General features: G+C 31.3%; 1 protein-coding gene across 1 annotated transcript in view; it reads left to right on the top strand.

The window, feature by feature from the left end:
* LOC143055277 (uncharacterized) overlaps positions 1–18858 on the top strand; it is a 180160-nt gene that overhangs the window by 103100 nt on the left and 58202 nt on the right. The window contains exons 2-6 of the mRNA XM_076228410.1: positions 13783–13864; positions 14886–15051; positions 16187–16480; positions 17346–17412; positions 18129–18181. Of these exons, the coding sequence (XP_076084525.1) occupies positions 13844–13864; positions 14886–15051; positions 16187–16480; positions 17346–17412; positions 18129–18181 (601 nt within the window). The 5' untranslated portion in view covers positions 13783–13843. The remainder of the gene's footprint in view (positions 1–13782; positions 13865–14885; positions 15052–16186; positions 16481–17345; positions 17413–18128; positions 18182–18858) is intronic.

Genomic DNA, 18858 nt, shown 5'->3' with positions numbered 1-18858 from the left:
CAAAGAGTATATAAGTATCTAAATCATCGAAATGTGTCACTAGTTAGATGATACATATAGATTCTACAACTGCATCAAGTGTGATATGATATTTATCCACTCGAGACAGTGGATAACTATCGTATTACACGATATTTGGTGGTTCAATCTGTTCCTCTAATGATTTTTAGACGATAAACAGACAATCCCAATCCTTCTTTCCGAATGATCTGCAAAAATATGTTTTCTTTCTATGTGACGTCATCAGGCATGGTCGTCTTTTTCCATGACGTCACAATGGGAATTTCAGAGGAAAGCAAGAACATTAGACATCATAATCGAATTTTGACCATTGACAAATTGAGATCAAACGAACCAGATATTGATTAAGTAAAAATTATCAACAGGTTAGGAAAAGTATTAATCGAGTAAGTATTAGAGAAATAGATATATCGTATCGGTCAACTAGTTCGTAATAGTAAACGTAAAACGTATGTTGTGTCGATTTCATCCGTTTTACATCATATAGCAGTTTTACGCTTTGAGTATTCACCTGTTTATGATGTACGTGTAATCTAAATATGCACGTGCATAATTATCAATTGGAATTAATATTAACATAACCCGATGTAACAGATGATGGCATTAAACTTTCGAAAATGAGAAGTTGACCATAAATAAAAAAATACATACTAAAAGGGTGAACGGCCGCGGGTAATTCGGTGAAATGACACATAAATATATCTCATTCCGATAAAAAATAACCTAACAAGATGCTTTTTCTTTTTGCCATCAAAGTCATTTAACCGGTGATACCACATATGCGCACTGATAAGGTATACTTTGGTAGTCATGATATTATTTATGCATAAACTTAGCCTCATTGTGAAAATATTAATTATTGATACTGTATTTCGATTTTCAGTGGAGAAATATTTTGTTTATATCAATATATTTTTCCTTCGAATTAAAAACATTTTCTTTTTTTTGTCTCTGTTTACATGTCTGATATTTAAGTCATCTTACAAAAACACTGATCTTTGTGGTTTATTTACTGCATCGTTCGACTATTAACACTAAGGTTGTGAGTTCCAGCACGTGGCACGTTGCAGGTGCGTTCGACTCAAATCTTGATTGCTTACGATTGCCAGAATTCCTATAGCAGGTCGGTGGTTTTCTCCGACTGCTCCGGTTTTCTCCCCGCAAATAAAAACTGGCCACAACGATATAGCTACATGTATGAGCCCTGATAATCAATCAATTTGATAAATATATTGATGGAGTCCATGGCGAGTAAATGTATCAATTGCTTTTTTTCCGACATTCTTTTGTTTATATTTGATGTCTTTGTCTCTTATGCAATTCGATATCATCTCGCATCTGCTGTCCTTTATTTACAGTTATAGCAACATTAACAATGACAAAAGTGACACTCAAACTGATTTCTGAGTTGCTTAATAATACAGTGTGCTGCAAGCTTTAAATCAATGTAAATTTCCCAAATCTCAGTAGTAAAAAATCCTCTTCCTTGTTGTCCGGTGTTAATAAATCTCAATTAAAATACAACGTCCATGTATGTTTCGCTTAAATAAACTCTTATAACAGGGAATTGCTGCATACACAATAATTGCTAAAGCATGGTCAAAATGACAAAGAACTGAAATCAACACTGCATAAGATTTTTGTTCTGTCAAAATCACGAATTGGTTTGTTAAAACGATTTGTCTATGTGTCTTAACTCATAAGCAACATGTCATGTGTGTATTAGATTTGTAATTACTTTAAGGAATGGATGTGCAAGTATCCAATTCCGTCGAGTCGGAATTACAATGACATATCATTAAAGGTACAAATTATACTGCATTTCGAGCATTGATATTTTTTCGGTGATGCTTGGGGACACAATATTTGAAAATCAAAATATTCCTAAAAAGTAAAAGATCTGATTAAACCAAATTATAAAAAGTATAGCTAGCTAAAGCCGGTCAATGTATCAAAGAATTGCACGAGGGGTAAACGTTCCTTAATCTATAATAATTTCCAAAATTTTGTACAAGAAAATTTCAATAACACAATATCCGTATATTTATGCCAGTACAGAAGTTCTGGCTACTGGGCTGGTGATATCTTCGGGACCTAACTGTTTATCGACTAAATGAAGCAACACCATTGTTTTTCTGTGCCATTTTTTTTTGTGGCATACGTCAATACTTTAGTAGGATTTCAAAACACGATAACAATTGACACAATAATACTGTCTGAAGAGACATGATATATTTACAGTACTAGTTAGGGATTGTAACTCATTTACATGCCATTTAAATAAGTTACCAGTTCGAAATAGTATTGTAAATGTAAAGTGTCATGTACATATTCCTGATTTGTTTAAAAGCCTTCGAATAAGGGAGAGCTTTCCGATATACAAATGTACTAAATCCAAAGTTGCAATAAAAGATGGAATTCCAAAAAACAGTTGATACATCCCATATTGAATTCTATCTGATGAAATAATGAAATAGAAGACATCACTCTTTCGCAAAATTGCGAAAATATGGGAAATAAAAAAGAGATGATATAGGGAATAAACTCATTAACATCAACTCAGACTGTGAAAGCATATACATTTTATTCCTACACGAAAAAGTTTGGCAATTTTCTGTTGGATGCAACATTTCAAAATTTGTAAACGTTTGGTACAGCTACAGCTCGGGATGACAAACTAAGATTTGCTTCTTCCGTTTCTGAAGCAAAGATAAAAGCTGACGTCCATTTATCTATAAACACTAAAGCTAGCACGAGATGGGAAGTGAAAGTGTGACAGACGTGGCTTTTTTTTTGGGGGGGGAGGGTGTAAAAAAGATATTAAAGGCTTCAAAATACTGTTTAATATTTTACTGTTAAATGATATTGGGACTGCGTGGCGAAGTCGGTCACCGATAATTGCAGTGTGAATAGTTTAAACTTGGTTCAGACGAAAGAGACAGGACCATTCACTTCATTGGTTGGCAGTCTAAACCCAACAAAGGTTGAATAATCCAAATAGACCTGGCGAACAAGAAACAAAATGGTATTGCCCGGAAGGTTTTGTTTTTCATTTTAAATAAGTTGGGCCTCAAACTTGTTATATGTTTTAAATGAAAATATCAATTTAACTTGTCTTTTATGTTCTTACTGAATGTGCATGAAATATTTGTCGCTCGACGTTAAGAAAAACAGTCAATTAATCTTTACACAAATATGATAGATAGAAACCAACTACAAACACTGAACTACAGACTTCTTGCATAAAAAGATGCATCTTCCAACCACTAACATAAAAAGGAGTGACACCATTAGTGAGCAAAACTATCAACATCAAGTTTGAATGTCCTCTTCTTGAAGGTTCAGATAAAAACAAAATTCATTGCAGATTTCTCAAATTGTTTGTACACAGGCTGGTGGTCAACCCCGCTACATCTTATATATATATATATATATATATGTGCCTGTTCCAAGTCAGGAGCCTGTAATTCAGTGGTTGTCGTGTGTTGCGGTGTAACATAGTTGTTTTTTGTTCATTATGTTTTAAATTAATTAGACCGTTAGTTTTCTCGCTTTACGTGTTCTACATTTGTCATTTCAGGGCAATGCGGTATTTGATTTGCTTATTGTTGAAAGCCGTACGGTTACCTATATTTGTTAATTTCTCTGTACTAATAATTTGGTCACTTGTGAAGAGTTGTCTTATTGACCAAAATACCACATCTTCTTTTTTATTTACAAAGAGAACATTTGTTTTAACGTTTTTTTCTCCAAAGGATTAAAAATTCTATACACCTTGATAAATCATAGATTATAAAGTTATGTCTGCACTATTTTTTTTTTCGTTGCTTTCTTGTATATAATTGATACATTCTTTTGGAGAGCTGGTTTTACGTCGTACACATTATTATAAAATTGGTATTACACTGAATCTTGAAATGTACTTTTTCTGGCTTTCTCCGTCTACAACGCAAAAAAATCCATCATAATTTCAACAGTGAATAAATAAAAAAATGCACTTTTATGTCTTTTTCCAATGTCTAAGCGTTCATCAATAAAGTTGCTTCCCTTTTACTGACAGTGTGTTCATTAAGCACATCAAATTAAACAATCGAAACAGAATTTATACATCAACAGTTTTTAAAGAAACATCTATGGATTTAATATTGGAGATAAAGACAAGTTTAAGTGCGTTTTCGACAATTTCATGTGATGCTTTATACAGTAGTCAGCAATTCGGTGTTGACATGAATATCAATTATGTGGTAATTTTTTATAAATTTCATGTTTACAAAACTTTGAACTTTTCAAAAACTAGGGGTTTTCTTAACCAAGGAATATATTACGTTTACCGTTTTTAGCCCAACTTTTGGAATTTTGGATCCTCAATGCTCTTCAACTTTGTACTTGTTTGACTTTTTATATATATAGCACGGGTAGAAAGGTCGTCATATCGAGGGGCGTTTAGTACAGTGATTTTGTTATATTTTGGATAAGTTAGACATGGTTGTGTTATGAGTTTTTATTGACAATCAATGACACAATATAAACATTCGGATTTTTCGCTAAAGGAACCTCTGAATATAAATTTAAGCTGGTAAGAATCTTTGGGTTATTATTAATATGTTAGTACATTAAAGATTTTTTCATATAGATATAATTTGACACAGAATAGTGCTTGTGTATGTGAAAAGTTATGAGTTGTTGTTCGTTTCTAATGCATAAAGTACAGTTATTTTTTCACCGTTTGTTGCATCCTATATTTCATTATGGTATAAATCTGCCGTCAATTATTCCGAAAAAAACCTACATTTGCACACAATTTGAGAATACAGAAAATTCGTTGTCATGGTTTGGTTCATTAGTGTAATGGTTTAGTTCATGTTCGACATGGTTCAGTTATGAGATTCCTGTTGTGAATGATGGAAGTGTTACGATCAGAATAGACAGACATTATGTACAACTATTAAAATACTGTTAAGCATTATTTTCGCTGATACTTTTTTTCGTGTTAAACCCATTATATCCTATTTTGAGTCAAGATAGTGTCGCTATTTTCTTATGTTGTTATTTTGTTCCCAGACGGGTAGATCTGAGTTTTACATATTAACGATGATCTTCTACTCGCAAAAATACACCGCTCGAGAAAAAAAAGTCGTCCACAGTAAAGCTAAGATATTATCATTATAATAATCATATTTATAGAACAATTAAGCACGTATAAAGAGTTCACCAGAGTAATATATTAATGCATTTCAATCATAGCAAATTTCTGTAAAAGTTGGTGTATTCGGAATTCGAATATAACCTAAGAAAGCATATACTAGTAATATACTATTTGTAAATACATAATGATTCAAATGAGAATACTATCCACTCTACCAAATGACGAAAATGTTAGGTCACCGTACGTCCTTCAACAATTATCAAAGCTCATACCTCTTAGCAAGTAATTTAAGGCTCCGACAAAATTACAGATCAAGCAATTCAAATAAGAAAACTTACAGCCTGACTTATGTTCAAAACAATAAGCACAAAATAAATATGATATACAGGAAAACACGACAGCTAGTGCATCACAGACTGTAGACTTTATACAATAGCCTACATAATATGACGTGGTTTAAATGTTTGCCGGCTCTCAACCAGCCCCTTGACTTAATTAGGGCATACAGGTTACAGCACAACAAACTATAAAAATAGTTGAAAAGGACTTGACTGATCAGATCAATATAGAGCAAAGTTATCAAGTAACAAAAACACCAGAGAAAGAACTGATCTGTGAGTATTTTCCAAGCTAATTACAACTATTAAAAAAACATAAATCTCAGACAAAAAGATTCTGTTATTCATTCCAGAATGGAATACTTCTACCAATATTCATCTCATTGCCTGTGATTTATCGCCTTGTCGGGTCAGCAATGAGGCTGAACACAGTTTAAATGTACTTGTAGTTAGAACATTAGTACGTGTATCATTGCATTTGTCAATTATGTTTTTCAATCACATTTGATAATGTTCATTTTTTTCATACTAAATACTAAATCGATAGAGCTTTTTCTGATATTATCGGAACTTTCAGGTTTAAAGAGTTAAGTGGTACTGCATAATACACCTAAACAATATGAAAAAACATAATTATTTTTATTCGTTCGTAAAAATAGACATTATGGACCTATTTCTAATTCGAATTTGTGATCTTTCAAACATTTAAATTCCACACGTTGAAATTAATTTTCATATTAATTTTACTTACAGTTTGCTAAATAAATAAGTTTAAACTATTGTCCAGGTTAACATTTTGTTCCGTGAATGTTTGAAGACTGTATGTTGCCTCTCAATATCTTTTGATAAATTTTATAGTTGAGTAAGTTGGTGGAATCTGACGGGGACAATTATCGTGAGAATGATTAAGCGACGTCTGCTTATAGTTGCAAAACGTAACATTTAAATAGGAAAAAAATATTTCTGTACTATTTTTTAAATCAGTCCAAAACATTGCTGATATCAACCTATGATTTAACTTTCATAAAATTCGGATATGAAATGTACATATGAGAGCGCTTAAAATGCAGTTCTCCATATAATTATATTTCTAAGGGACACAACTCTTTAAAAATTAATTGATCGGCACTAATTTTTGAATTCGTCCAAGGCATTGCAAATATAGAACCTATGATGTAATTTTCAAAAAATTCTGGCAGAAATTGTACATTTGAGAGTGCTACATGGTAATTTTTAATATAACTAATGTTTTCAAGGGGCATAACTCTTTTAAAAATAAATGATCGACACTGATTTTCGAACTAGCCCAACCTATTATTTAAATACTTTGATATATATGACAGTTATACCCCGCAATGCGTTACGCGCGGTACAAAAATATATAAATGTACGATTTGCCGTTTACGCCCACCAAATTTGGTCAAAAGGATTTTTTCCCTCTTAAGTCAATTAGTTAGTTGTTTTACTTGATTTTTTAAAATCGCCTTCAAACAAACTATCAATATTAAGGTGCCACAAATATGTATTAATTTGGATCTAAACCATGAAAAATGTAACCAAAACCATGACGTTGTTCTAGACTCTTTACTGAACCATGTCAATCGCTTAACCAAACCATACCGATTTGGATATTTTGGTTATCCTGCGTGACCTTTTACAAAACAACAATTTTAATTTAGATAGTTTGACTAATAATAAAGATTTAAACATTTATTTTGCTTTTTATTTGCTCATTTGAAGAGAATTGAGACAATCTTTTTGGGAAGAAACATTACTAATCCATGACCAACTTAACCAAACTATGACAAAATCACTGTACTAAACGCTCCTCGATATTACGACCTTACTACCCATGCAGAGCGTCGCTGATGAGTCGTTTGTAGACGAAACGCGAGTCTGGCGTACGGAATTATAATCCTGGTACCTTTGATAACTAAATATACACATGTCATCTTATTTTTGTAATAATTCAAAGGTCCTATAACAGAAAATATCATAGATAAATACCCTGATATAACAGCAAAATGATAATTGCATTCTTGCTCAAGTTTTATGAATAAACTGTTAACTGTGTTCAGGTACTAGTATTTACGACCTTTTAAACTTTAATTACACACATGACAAAGTGACACATAATATAAAAAAATGAAGTAACCCATAGCTAATTATAATTCTACGCATCAGTAATATTGTATGTCAACAATATCTGAATATAGTAAAGTGTTAAGTTTAACAGAATAAAATATTAATTACACTTTTAACAATCGATTTGTTTGTGATTACTGACTATTTTGACAACGGACATTGTATGAGGATAAGAGTCATAATACGGATATATGCACATGACTTGAAACGTAAATAAAACCCATTTCAGAATTATATATATGTATATATATATATTACACCAGAATATGATCGTTCAATTTTTTTCATTTACAGTGTGTTTTGTTTCGAGTGAAGCCTCTGTTCATTTAATACACCTATTCTGTATAGCTGGTAAGCTCAAATATTGATATTTTCATCGCAACATTTATGCTTATTTTCTACATTAAAGTTATAAACAAACAATTGCTGGATATATCTTCAAATTTATTTTTATGTACATGACAGTTGAATCGTATTTAATTTTTTTTTATATCAATCCTTGAGGGTCTGGGTGGGTTTTACTGAATAGAGACTAATGGGGCATAACTGCAGAATAAAGAGCTAGAAAAAAATAAGACCAGGCAAAAGAGTAAAAAATAGAGAATAATTCATTGGGATTCTAAAATATACAGAATAGAGAACAATGGAGAAAATGAAATTAAAAATTATATAAAGAATAAAGAAACGAGGATCCCATTCAAACCCTTATCTTTGTGAAATATAGAATCTACCACTGCATCAATAGTAATAAGACATTTTGGTTATTAGCTTAAATATTATAATAGATTAAGATCAACTGTAAACAGCAAAATTGTTCAGCAAAGTAGGATTTACAATTTAGTCAACTTGACCAAAACTTAAGGACAATTTTACACAATTTGATTTGTTTTCTAACTTTAAAAAATCTTCCCAAATGTGGGATTTAACTTTAAAACAACTAAAAAAATAACCTCTTATTTGTATACGAAAAAAAAAACCTGATATACAATCGCTACATAACCACTGTCTCATTTTAGAATAGCCTCGGTTGACATAGAGAACACGGCCTAAGATATTTCGACGTTGTCTGTGTTGCGAGAATTCTTGTATCTACGTTTTAAAACCAAAAAAGCAAAATATAAGTCAAGTCCCCACGATTTGTACAAGTTTCGTGTTAGACTTGTAACTAGAAAAGAAACAGCTCTTATGTTTCGTCTTCCACCAAACGAATCTTCATTCAAGCAACACGTCCTAAGAGACAGCAGCAGCATACAAACAAACATATAAATGACATCACATCAAAGCTATGAATACTGTTGTTAAAAAATGTACAACACTGCCCCAGTTCTATTCACTGCATTTACTTTGGAATTTGATTTGTTCTGGCAAAGGAAAACATATTTGAAGTAGAGAATGTGTTTGTGTTGAACAAATTTTCCGTTGCACAGAACTATGTCCTTGCCAAGGAATCGAGATGTACTCTTATATATTACCATGTCAACAGGGCCTTGACGATTACGAAGAATAGGAAGCTCTTCAGATTTTATTGCAATTTTAAAATATGAATTTGAATTTTGTTTCAGTGTAAATGAATTACAAGATGAAATGTGGCATTGTGTGTTTATTTATTCAACATTGTAATATATTAAATAACCAAAACCCCTTTGTTGTACCCTAACGAAATTGTTTAACAAAAGAAGAAATATAAAAAAATATGAAAAAAATAACCGTGACGTGATTGCACAAACAGGGGGCTCTTTATTGTTGATGCGACAACAGCGTCTACTTTTGGAACCCTTTTATTTTATCTTACTATACTTGCACCTTTAAAATAATATCGTGTCTGAAAGTGTTTTATTTTACCGAAAGAGATATAAAACACTAAATGTCAGGCTAAATAAACTAATTAAATAAAAAGCAAAAAATCAACCATACTTTTTTAATTTTTACTTCAGATGTGCTATAAATATTAAAAGTACGTCCTTAAATCAACCGTAGATACAATAGATCAAACGCGACGTAATAATTTCCGAGGTATTTTCAAAATACTCCAACCCTGTAGCTGCTGTTAAAAACACTTTCGGTCAAATAGTTTCATGGAGGGCATGGTTGGAAACTATTGACCAATCATTTAGTTAAACTCAAGCAATTTGAAAAATATGTAAATATTTTTAATATTGAAAATGATAACTTAAGTATGACATGCATGATGATATAATAGTTTAAATTCACATAATGTTACAAAACACATTTGGTTTAAGACTCAACGTCAAATAAAAACGATAAATAAATTAATATCTTGTTTGAAAGAGAGAAGAAAAAAATACCAAAGAATTATTCAAACTCGAAATCGAAAGAAAAGTAACGATGGAACAGCAAAAAACGAAAGTGAATATAATATATTTAGCGAGTATATATAATAATATTTGTAAAAATTCTTAAACTGAACCAAACTTTTTATTTGGTACAATAGATGCGCCATATGTCTTAAAAAAACTCACCCGTAACCCTAAAATCAAAGTAGTTATCAGGTCAAAGCAAATGCGAAGTTGAAAATCATTCCAATCCAAAAATTACAAAAATAATGTCACACAAGGAAGGCTATGGGTGAAAAAAGTTTTCGAAAAATTCATCACTTCATAAACAGTTGATGTACGTAAAAGAAACATATTTTTGATATTCTTTTCAAAATACAAGTGTTTTAAAATTACTGTACGGGAGAAAGCCTCATGGACAAAGCTATCATCAGCAGTGACATGACTAAGTGGTTATGTAAAATTTTCAAAAATACAAGGTTTTTTAATTTGAAACGCCATCAGGGAATTTCACCAGACTACTTTATACGCACACAATAATAATATGTTATGACCTATTGAAAAGGTATTAGTTTACGTTGTAAAAATAAGGATAATGTTTGTTAAGATGTTGTGACAAGTACACCTGGCACATCTTTTATAAAATGTGACAAAGTTGGGACACAACATCTTACACGAATAAGGTACAATTAATAAAAGGAAAGAAATAAGAACAAAGCAACTGTAGCCTTTCCTTTAGTTAGTTTTCGTCTGTTTTCTTTCGTTCATTTTCGATGTATAGTGTGATATGCAATACAATCGATGTAAGGTTTCTGGCCATGTATTTGCAGCTATAACGATTCACTGCATCGGGTAATGAAGAAAATGTACTCCAAGGTATCAAATTATTTTTAATACCAGGACACTGCAATCAACATTAGCATGGCAGTGTCAATTTAAAAAAAAATCAAAGCAAACATATCACTATCTTTTAGACAATTTTCACTTATATTTTTACCATTTTAATAATACGTAGGTTACGGTATTAACCACAGTAAAGTGTTAACTGATCTGGAACAATACAATCATTATGAACATACAAAGGAAAATAACTAATATTGTTTTGTGACATAAACGGAAGTTGTCACACGAATTAATTTGAGGATTGTATTGTACAAAAATCATGAATTGAACCGAAATTCCGTTTAAGAATCATGAAAATTTATGATGCTTGCACTATCCGATAGTAAGTATTTAATTATATGTCAATAACATGTCTTTAAATTGTATTGTTCTTACGTTGTTTGCAAAGCATTTGATATATACTTCAAATAGAAGTATGAGAGTTGTTTGACTAAAACGATTAACGTTTAACTTAATGGAACAATTTTTTTTTTAAGATTCGTCGATTTTGGTGAACTAACAGTAGTCATGGTAAGGTACGGTAATACACATCTCTGTATGTATTTTCAATTTTAAAAACCTACATTCATTGATTATAAAGAATGCAGAGCGGATATTCAGCTACAAAAGACTTCATATTACGTTAACCTCAATTAAGATCTTTCAATCTAAAATAATCTGATATAAATTTGTGAAATAGATTTTTTAAAGTATACATAAAAACACTTGGTTTAACCAGTTGCAGGAAGAATGGGGTGAAATGTTGTTTTGAAAAAATTCAAACAATGACAATACATGAACGTACTATATAAAGGACATTTATATATTTAAAAACAACCTTGACATGGGACGCTCGTTTTATATTCCGTGTAAATGAACAGATTTTTTTACGAAGCACATGTTCTATTTCCTTAGATATTTGAGACAAATACATGTGTCTTCAATAGATCATGAGCGGAAATATATCTACAGTTTTATTTGATTCATTGAAAGTGATTGGTCATGGTAAATTGGTTCGCTAATCATAGATCAGTCAAGCGTTTGGTGTTTTTTGTTTGTTTTAAAACTCATAAATATAGATTTCAGTTATAACTGTTGATGCGGTTAAATATGTTCACACTATTTGTGTGAATTGAAAATGTAAATAGTTGGGTTTTTTTCTTTGTAAAACGACATTTCTTATACATGTAAACATTTGTCCCATAGTGGTAATGTATTTATTAAATTAAGGGTTGGATTTTTGGAAGAAATGTCTTAAACAGGTTTTCCTTCAGGAATTAAACATTTTTTAAAAGAAACACAAGATTTCAAACTGAATAATTGAACATGTACAATTCGAAACTTTAAAACACTTGAATTAACAAGTATTTTTAAACAGACAATTGGTATTGCCATATACAGAACTGTTATCCACTTCATGATGCGTAATACATGTTTTCTTTTGGGAAGACTTATATGTATTTTGCGATTGTTTTGTATCAGTTCAGTATTTATATTGTTCTCTTGATTTCCTCTAAAAATTGATGTGTTACACTCGGTTTTCTATTTTGATCAGGATTTGTTTTAATTTAATCGATTTTTGACTATTGAATATTGGAATACTACTGGTACAAACAATATCTTCTAAGAACGGATGAAAAAATTCTAGCACTTTCATTTCCCCTTCACTTCACGTCTCATTATACAGAGCATAGCTTCTCACTAGTTTATTTAGTTTGGCAACTATTTCATAAAACGTTTATCTTATTGAAAGTTAAATAAGAGAAACAGTACATGTAGTATAGTACATTGTATGTCTCATACCTGACTGACACCTACAAAGTGAAAATAATGGTCAGTTAGAACAAATTGCTACAAGAAATATGATTTGACTTCAAAATCGTAAATGTACTGCAACATTAACGTAGCGTCTGCACATGCAGTTTACATCTAGGATTTGAAATAAGATAAACAAACAATAGTTTCACTTGCAAAAAAGATTGTTGACATCAAAATTGATACAACCAGATTACAAAATGTTCAGTTCATATAAAATAAAATATAGCAGCAAGGGATATGGTTACTTAATTTTTTCATTCAGGTTAAACTCACAGTTTTGAATCACATACAGTGCAACCAGGTTAAAGACACTACTTAAGGGAGAGCAAAAATGTAATCTCTTAAGACAGATGGTTTTTTAATTCGTTCGATCTATATGAAATGCACTACAGAAGTAATCTACAATAATGGTCTTATAGCACAGGTTGTTCATTGATACATGTGGTCTCTTAAACAGGTTTGACTGTACATGCATACATTGAATCGTTTATTGCGGTGAATAGATACATGAGATTGAAGTTATTCTAGAATTATTCTAAATACTAAGGATTTTCTTATCCCAGGTCAAGATAACCGTAGCCGTATTTGGCACCACTTTTTAGAATTTTGGGTCATTTATGCTCTTCTTCTTTGTAATTGTTTGGCTTTCTTAACTATTTCGATCTGAGCATCACTGGTGGGTCTTATGTAGACGAAACGCACGTATGGTGTATTGAATGATAAGCCTGGTACCTGATAACTATTAACATGTCGAAATGTCCTATTGTAATGTTTATATGTGTAATTCTTTGTCCTGAATGTGCTTGCATTTGTTTATACTGTAATCCTGTCATGTATTGTTGTCATGTTAACTTTATATTCAACATTGCCATAAAAGTGCGATGATTGGGTGCCGCAAAACAAGGTTGTTGTTTCGTTGTTTTCCTCTTATAGTTTATATGTTACCTCAGTTTTAGTTTGTAATCCGGCTTTGTTTTCTCTCAATTAATGTATGACTTTCAAACAGCGGTATACTACTGTTGCCTTTTTTTTAGGCATTATAATATATAACCGCATTCTGATGTGAAATATGAACTGTCCAGTTGAGCGGATAGTGTGAGACTTTATAAATAACATATCAATGTATATTTTTTTGTAGTTTGATGTTCAGATCTCACAGAAAAATAGTAAATTACTTTATTGATAAGTGATGCGGCAAAATGATTTTTCTCCTAATACTGGTAAATATAGACCATAATGTGATAAGACTTTTCAACTGGTAAACTCTTTAACTCCCTTTCTCTAAATGCATAGTCAAAATATTTTGAAAACCAGCTTATTTTCGCGTGCGATTTATTTTCGCGACTATCGCAAGTAGAAAAAAAACGCAAATATAAATCGTCGCGAATGAGTAAATTTAATTAATCTACATCATGAAAATAAGATAATCGCGTATTTTTAAAGCAGCGAAGTGGAGTAGATTTGGTATCACGCGAAATAAAGTATCCGCTGAAATAAATTTGTTTACAGTATGTATGTATCAGGTAACATTTGCCCCTTTACCGTATCATGTTCACACTAATATACTTGATTAGTTTACAAGTCTGAAATTATTATTATATAATAGTCATCGCTAGTCAAATTAAATGCAACAAGTATAATGGATACATAACATGCATACATCTCAGTTAAAGTCGATCTTTTTTATATTGAATGCCTTTGATTAAATACATCCGGGTCCATGTAGACCAAGACAATACCGTAACAGTACAGCCAATACACAATAATGTTCATTCTTACAGAGTTTATTATCTACCATAAATAAATGGAATTTACGAATAAAACATATTTTAAATGTATAGTCTTATCATAATTAAATACAAACTTTGATATTCAACTACTAGTTCAGTACATCTCCAGTGTTACCAGTAGGTTCAATATACCACTGCGCAAGTCAAAACTAGAAATTACTTAATTCTGAAATAGCGGCAGACACAATGTCCAAAGAGTAAATCGCACAACAGTAGTTGAAACAGTTTATATATTATACATCGCTTGTCTAAATAATTTGTAGCATTTCACATCGTGAATGACAATCATTTCCTTTGTATGAGAGTATATATGTTAACATAGTTGTCCAGTAAAAGAGTCTGACTAAAATGCATGTCAAAGAAGACTTCTTGAACAATGGCATATTACAGAAAACAAATTTTTCTCACAAGGTTTGCATTAAAGAAAATCGTTAATACTTATCTCATTTAGATTATTGGAACGGCGACTGGATACGACTTAAAATGTCCGTCCAAAGCAGAATGGAGATTAAAAGGAAACATTTCCTGTTCTTCGGAGGACACATATGTATGTTTGTTCAACTTACTGGAAGAGAAATATATGGAAAATTGTTTAGGTTCAGATCGAAGTAGCATAGGTAAAACTGATTTCTTGAATTTTATTTTGTGCTGATTAAGTGAGTATGGGTCGGGTATCTTCTGAAACGCAATAGTTCTTAATTTATTTTTAATTGGCAATGTATTAAATATTCAAGAGAAGAATATCATAATAATGAAATACTTTCACCAAAGATACCTGGGTAATAATTGTGTAGGTCCGACGCGCGTTTCAACTACAACAGACTAACCAGTGACCCTCGGATTGACAAGAAAATTGATATTTCAACTAAATGACTAAAATTAAGAGCTTTGAGGACCGACAATTCCGACTAATAAAAATGTTATTAATATGAGATACTAACAGAATACATCATTTCTAAATACGATTTAGTTATTGAATGTTATGCAGTGTCAATGGTGATTATGTTAACAATAGCGTTTATACATATTCATACGGTTTCTTATCTCGTTTAACAATATATTATTATTATATAAAATATTGTCATATACATACATAATAATAGTACAATGTAATCTAAGTGTAAACTACTAATACATGTAAGATGTCAAAATCTCTGAATTCGAATCAGGTGCTAAAATGCAACTCCGTTTTACTTTTATTACGCAAAAAGACATTGATTTCAACGTGTCATAACTGTAGACTAATCAGGAATTCTGTTCAGAATTCTTAAGACGAATATACAATTGGACGCATGTGTGGAACTTAATAATTTGAGATAAAATTTATAATTTATCATACTTTTGTATTTCTCTTTTAAAACATTAGTAAGTGCATTAACTACAAATTTGTTGGATTTGTTTTCTAAAAAAATAAACAAAATACAAAGTAAGAGAAAAAAAAAATCATGACATTGTAGTTATAAAAAAGAGACGAAAGAATGCAAAGCAACGCCAAAGCGCCTGAAGCGAAAACAAACGAATAACAATCAAAAGACAAACAACGGTATACAAAATATAACATAGAACAAATATTTCTGTGAAAATTTTACAAATGTTGAACCTCACCAAAAATTCGTCGTCATCTCATGTGGTATGGAAGGGCAAGCAAATCCTGCTCCACATATGGCACCCGATGTGCCACTCTTGTGAGTAGAAACTACATCTTGAAGACACCAGTGTCACAATTAATTTATTTTTACTATGCATTTACAGGAAGTAAGCTAGTGTTCCAACCGTTGTTTAATCTAGCAGAATGTAATGCCGGAAGATATCAACCTATAGTGTTCACCACACATGGGAATAGTGAATGTATCTACAGTAAATCAATGTGTGCTGATGAGGGACAATTAGTATTTAGCAATGATTCTTCTAGCGCCGATACTGCTTGTCGCTGTGACTACACAAAGGGGTATGCCTTTGTCACAAGACCAAAGAACCGTTGTTTCTGTAACCCATCTGACGAAGATTGCTCGTGTTTTAGATCTACGTGTACAAAACTGTCTGCAGGTGAGTTTTTATTAAAAAAAAGTGATCGACATGTACAGTTAACGAAAAAAATCCCATACCTTGTGTTGTTCTCTTAAATGTGTACCCTTGTATAGACCTTGCAAAATAAACAAATCGAACATATCATTACCGATACAAATAGCTGATTGTTGGTTTCAATTCGTTTGTTGTCAAGGCATTCAAGCATCTTATAGGATGCAACAAACAAGCTATTGTTTAAATTATTTCAGCAATAACGCAGCCGATACAAGTTTTTATAGTTGTTTCATTGATGGTCAGGGCACATTTATACATATCAATTACTTAACATCAACGTTAAAGAGAAGCAAAATCCAAGCATTTCTGGTTAAAAATGTTGTCCCCTTACTAAATGAAATATTTGTCTGTGTTTGTTCTAATTGAGATTATGACACAAGTAATGACTGCTGTATCTCTACTTTTACAATTTTAACGATTATGTCTGTTTTGATCACGCATCGTTGTAAATATAATTGAGTATGTTGCGACTGTCATACAAATGAGAGGTTAAGCGCGTAAAAAAAACACCCAGGTTGAATCCACCATTTTCTACATTTGAAAATGCCTGTACCAAGTCAGGAATAAGACAGTTGTCCATCCGTTTGGTGTGCAGTATCAATTGTTTTAGCCATTTGATTAGGGACCTTCCATTTTGAATTTTCGTCGGAGCTCAGTGTGTTTGGGATTTTACTTATTAAGTAAAACGTGAAGTACTATGAAGTTTCATTGGTTACATAACCCTTTTTTTGGCAAAATCTATCGGAATTTCGGGTATATTAAAGTTTTGATATTGGTATCTATGATAATTTCAATGATAATTAAATAAATTGATTTGTCTTCTCCGTAGATTATCAATGCGTCACTGACCGGGATATAATGGTGAATTCAACATGTCAGGATATACTCCCAAACATGTAAGTTAGATCGTTGCTGGCAATGTATATCCTCTAAGATATGTAAATGTATTAGATCTTTTTTTTTGAAATTTTAAATATGACTGTTTTGACGAGTATAAAATTTTGATTGAAATAAGACGTGTATATTTGTACATCCAACATCTATGTATCTACTTATGCTGTATTAATTGTAAATCTGATCAGATATTGTTTCAGGTCTTATTTTTTTTTATTTTTTATATGTTTTACAATAGGTGAAAAATGTCAAGAAAGCAAATACAGTCGGCTGAAATCGGTCTTACAATTGTGATAATATAACATACACATATATTTAAAAGATTATTATAGAACTTAGAACGGATAATTTTTAAACATATTGAAGAACTTTGTTGCTGATTTAATACTTTTTTCCTTTAATAAATAAGAATAAAATCTGTGATGTAGACCTTTTTTTTATATATATATACCTTAATCATCATGATCATGTTATATCGTTAAAAAGTAGAAACAGCCGAATCACTTCCTCACCACTGAGTAATGATTTGTTTTTAAAAATACACATTTTAGAAAATTGCGGAAGATATATATAATTGTGGTATACTGAAATATATATTTTTTTATTAATTGTGAGTGAGACATGCAAAAAAAATAATTAAATTGATAACCGAATTGATGATCTCTTTATATATGCAATTGAGTAAATTGTTAGAACTATTGACATGACTCTTTTTCAGACCATACAACACGGATGAAAATACAGCCCAGTTAAATGAAAGCAGCACAAAAGGTTATCATTTAAAGATAATATTTTTACTGAAAAAAAAAACAATGTCAAAAACTTGTCAAGTCAAAAGCAAAATCCCCCAAAAAACGAACTCCGAGGAAAATTAAAAAAGGAACTTCCCTAATCATATGGCAAAATCAAAAGCTCAAACAAGTTAAACGCATGGACAACAACTGCCATATTCCTGACTTAGTAGAGGCATTGTCCTCTGTAGAAAATGGTTGATTAAACTTGGTTTTAAAGCTAAACCTCTCACTTATATGACAGTCGCATCAAATTCCATTATATTGACAACCATGTGTGATCAAAACAAACAGACATAATAGGTTAAAATGTATCAAATACGGATACTGCAGGCAAAATTGTGTTATAATCTGAATTACTATAAAAATAAACAAAATAAAAGCAAAAGTAAAGGATACCGACATACAATGTAAGCTTCGGTTTCAAATTGCTTTGTATTTCACATTTCACCAAGCCACTGAAACATCAACGACGGTTCTTTAGACTCTATGAAGATGGATCCAGAATGAAACACTGTTCAAAACTTTCAGTTGCTGTCATATTAAGCTTTATCTAGCCATGATTGGTTACAAATAAGATACTTCTGACATTGCATAATACCAATAAACAAACGTTTAACCTTGTTGAAGTTTACCAACACCAGCTATGCCATTTAG

This window comes from Mytilus galloprovincialis, chromosome 12, assembly GCF_965363235.1.
Source record: "Mytilus galloprovincialis chromosome 12, xbMytGall1.hap1.1, whole genome shotgun sequence".
Taxonomy (NCBI): Eukaryota; Metazoa; Mollusca; class Bivalvia; order Mytilida; family Mytilidae; genus Mytilus; species Mytilus galloprovincialis.
This window is presented reverse-complemented; position numbering and strand designations above follow the sequence as displayed.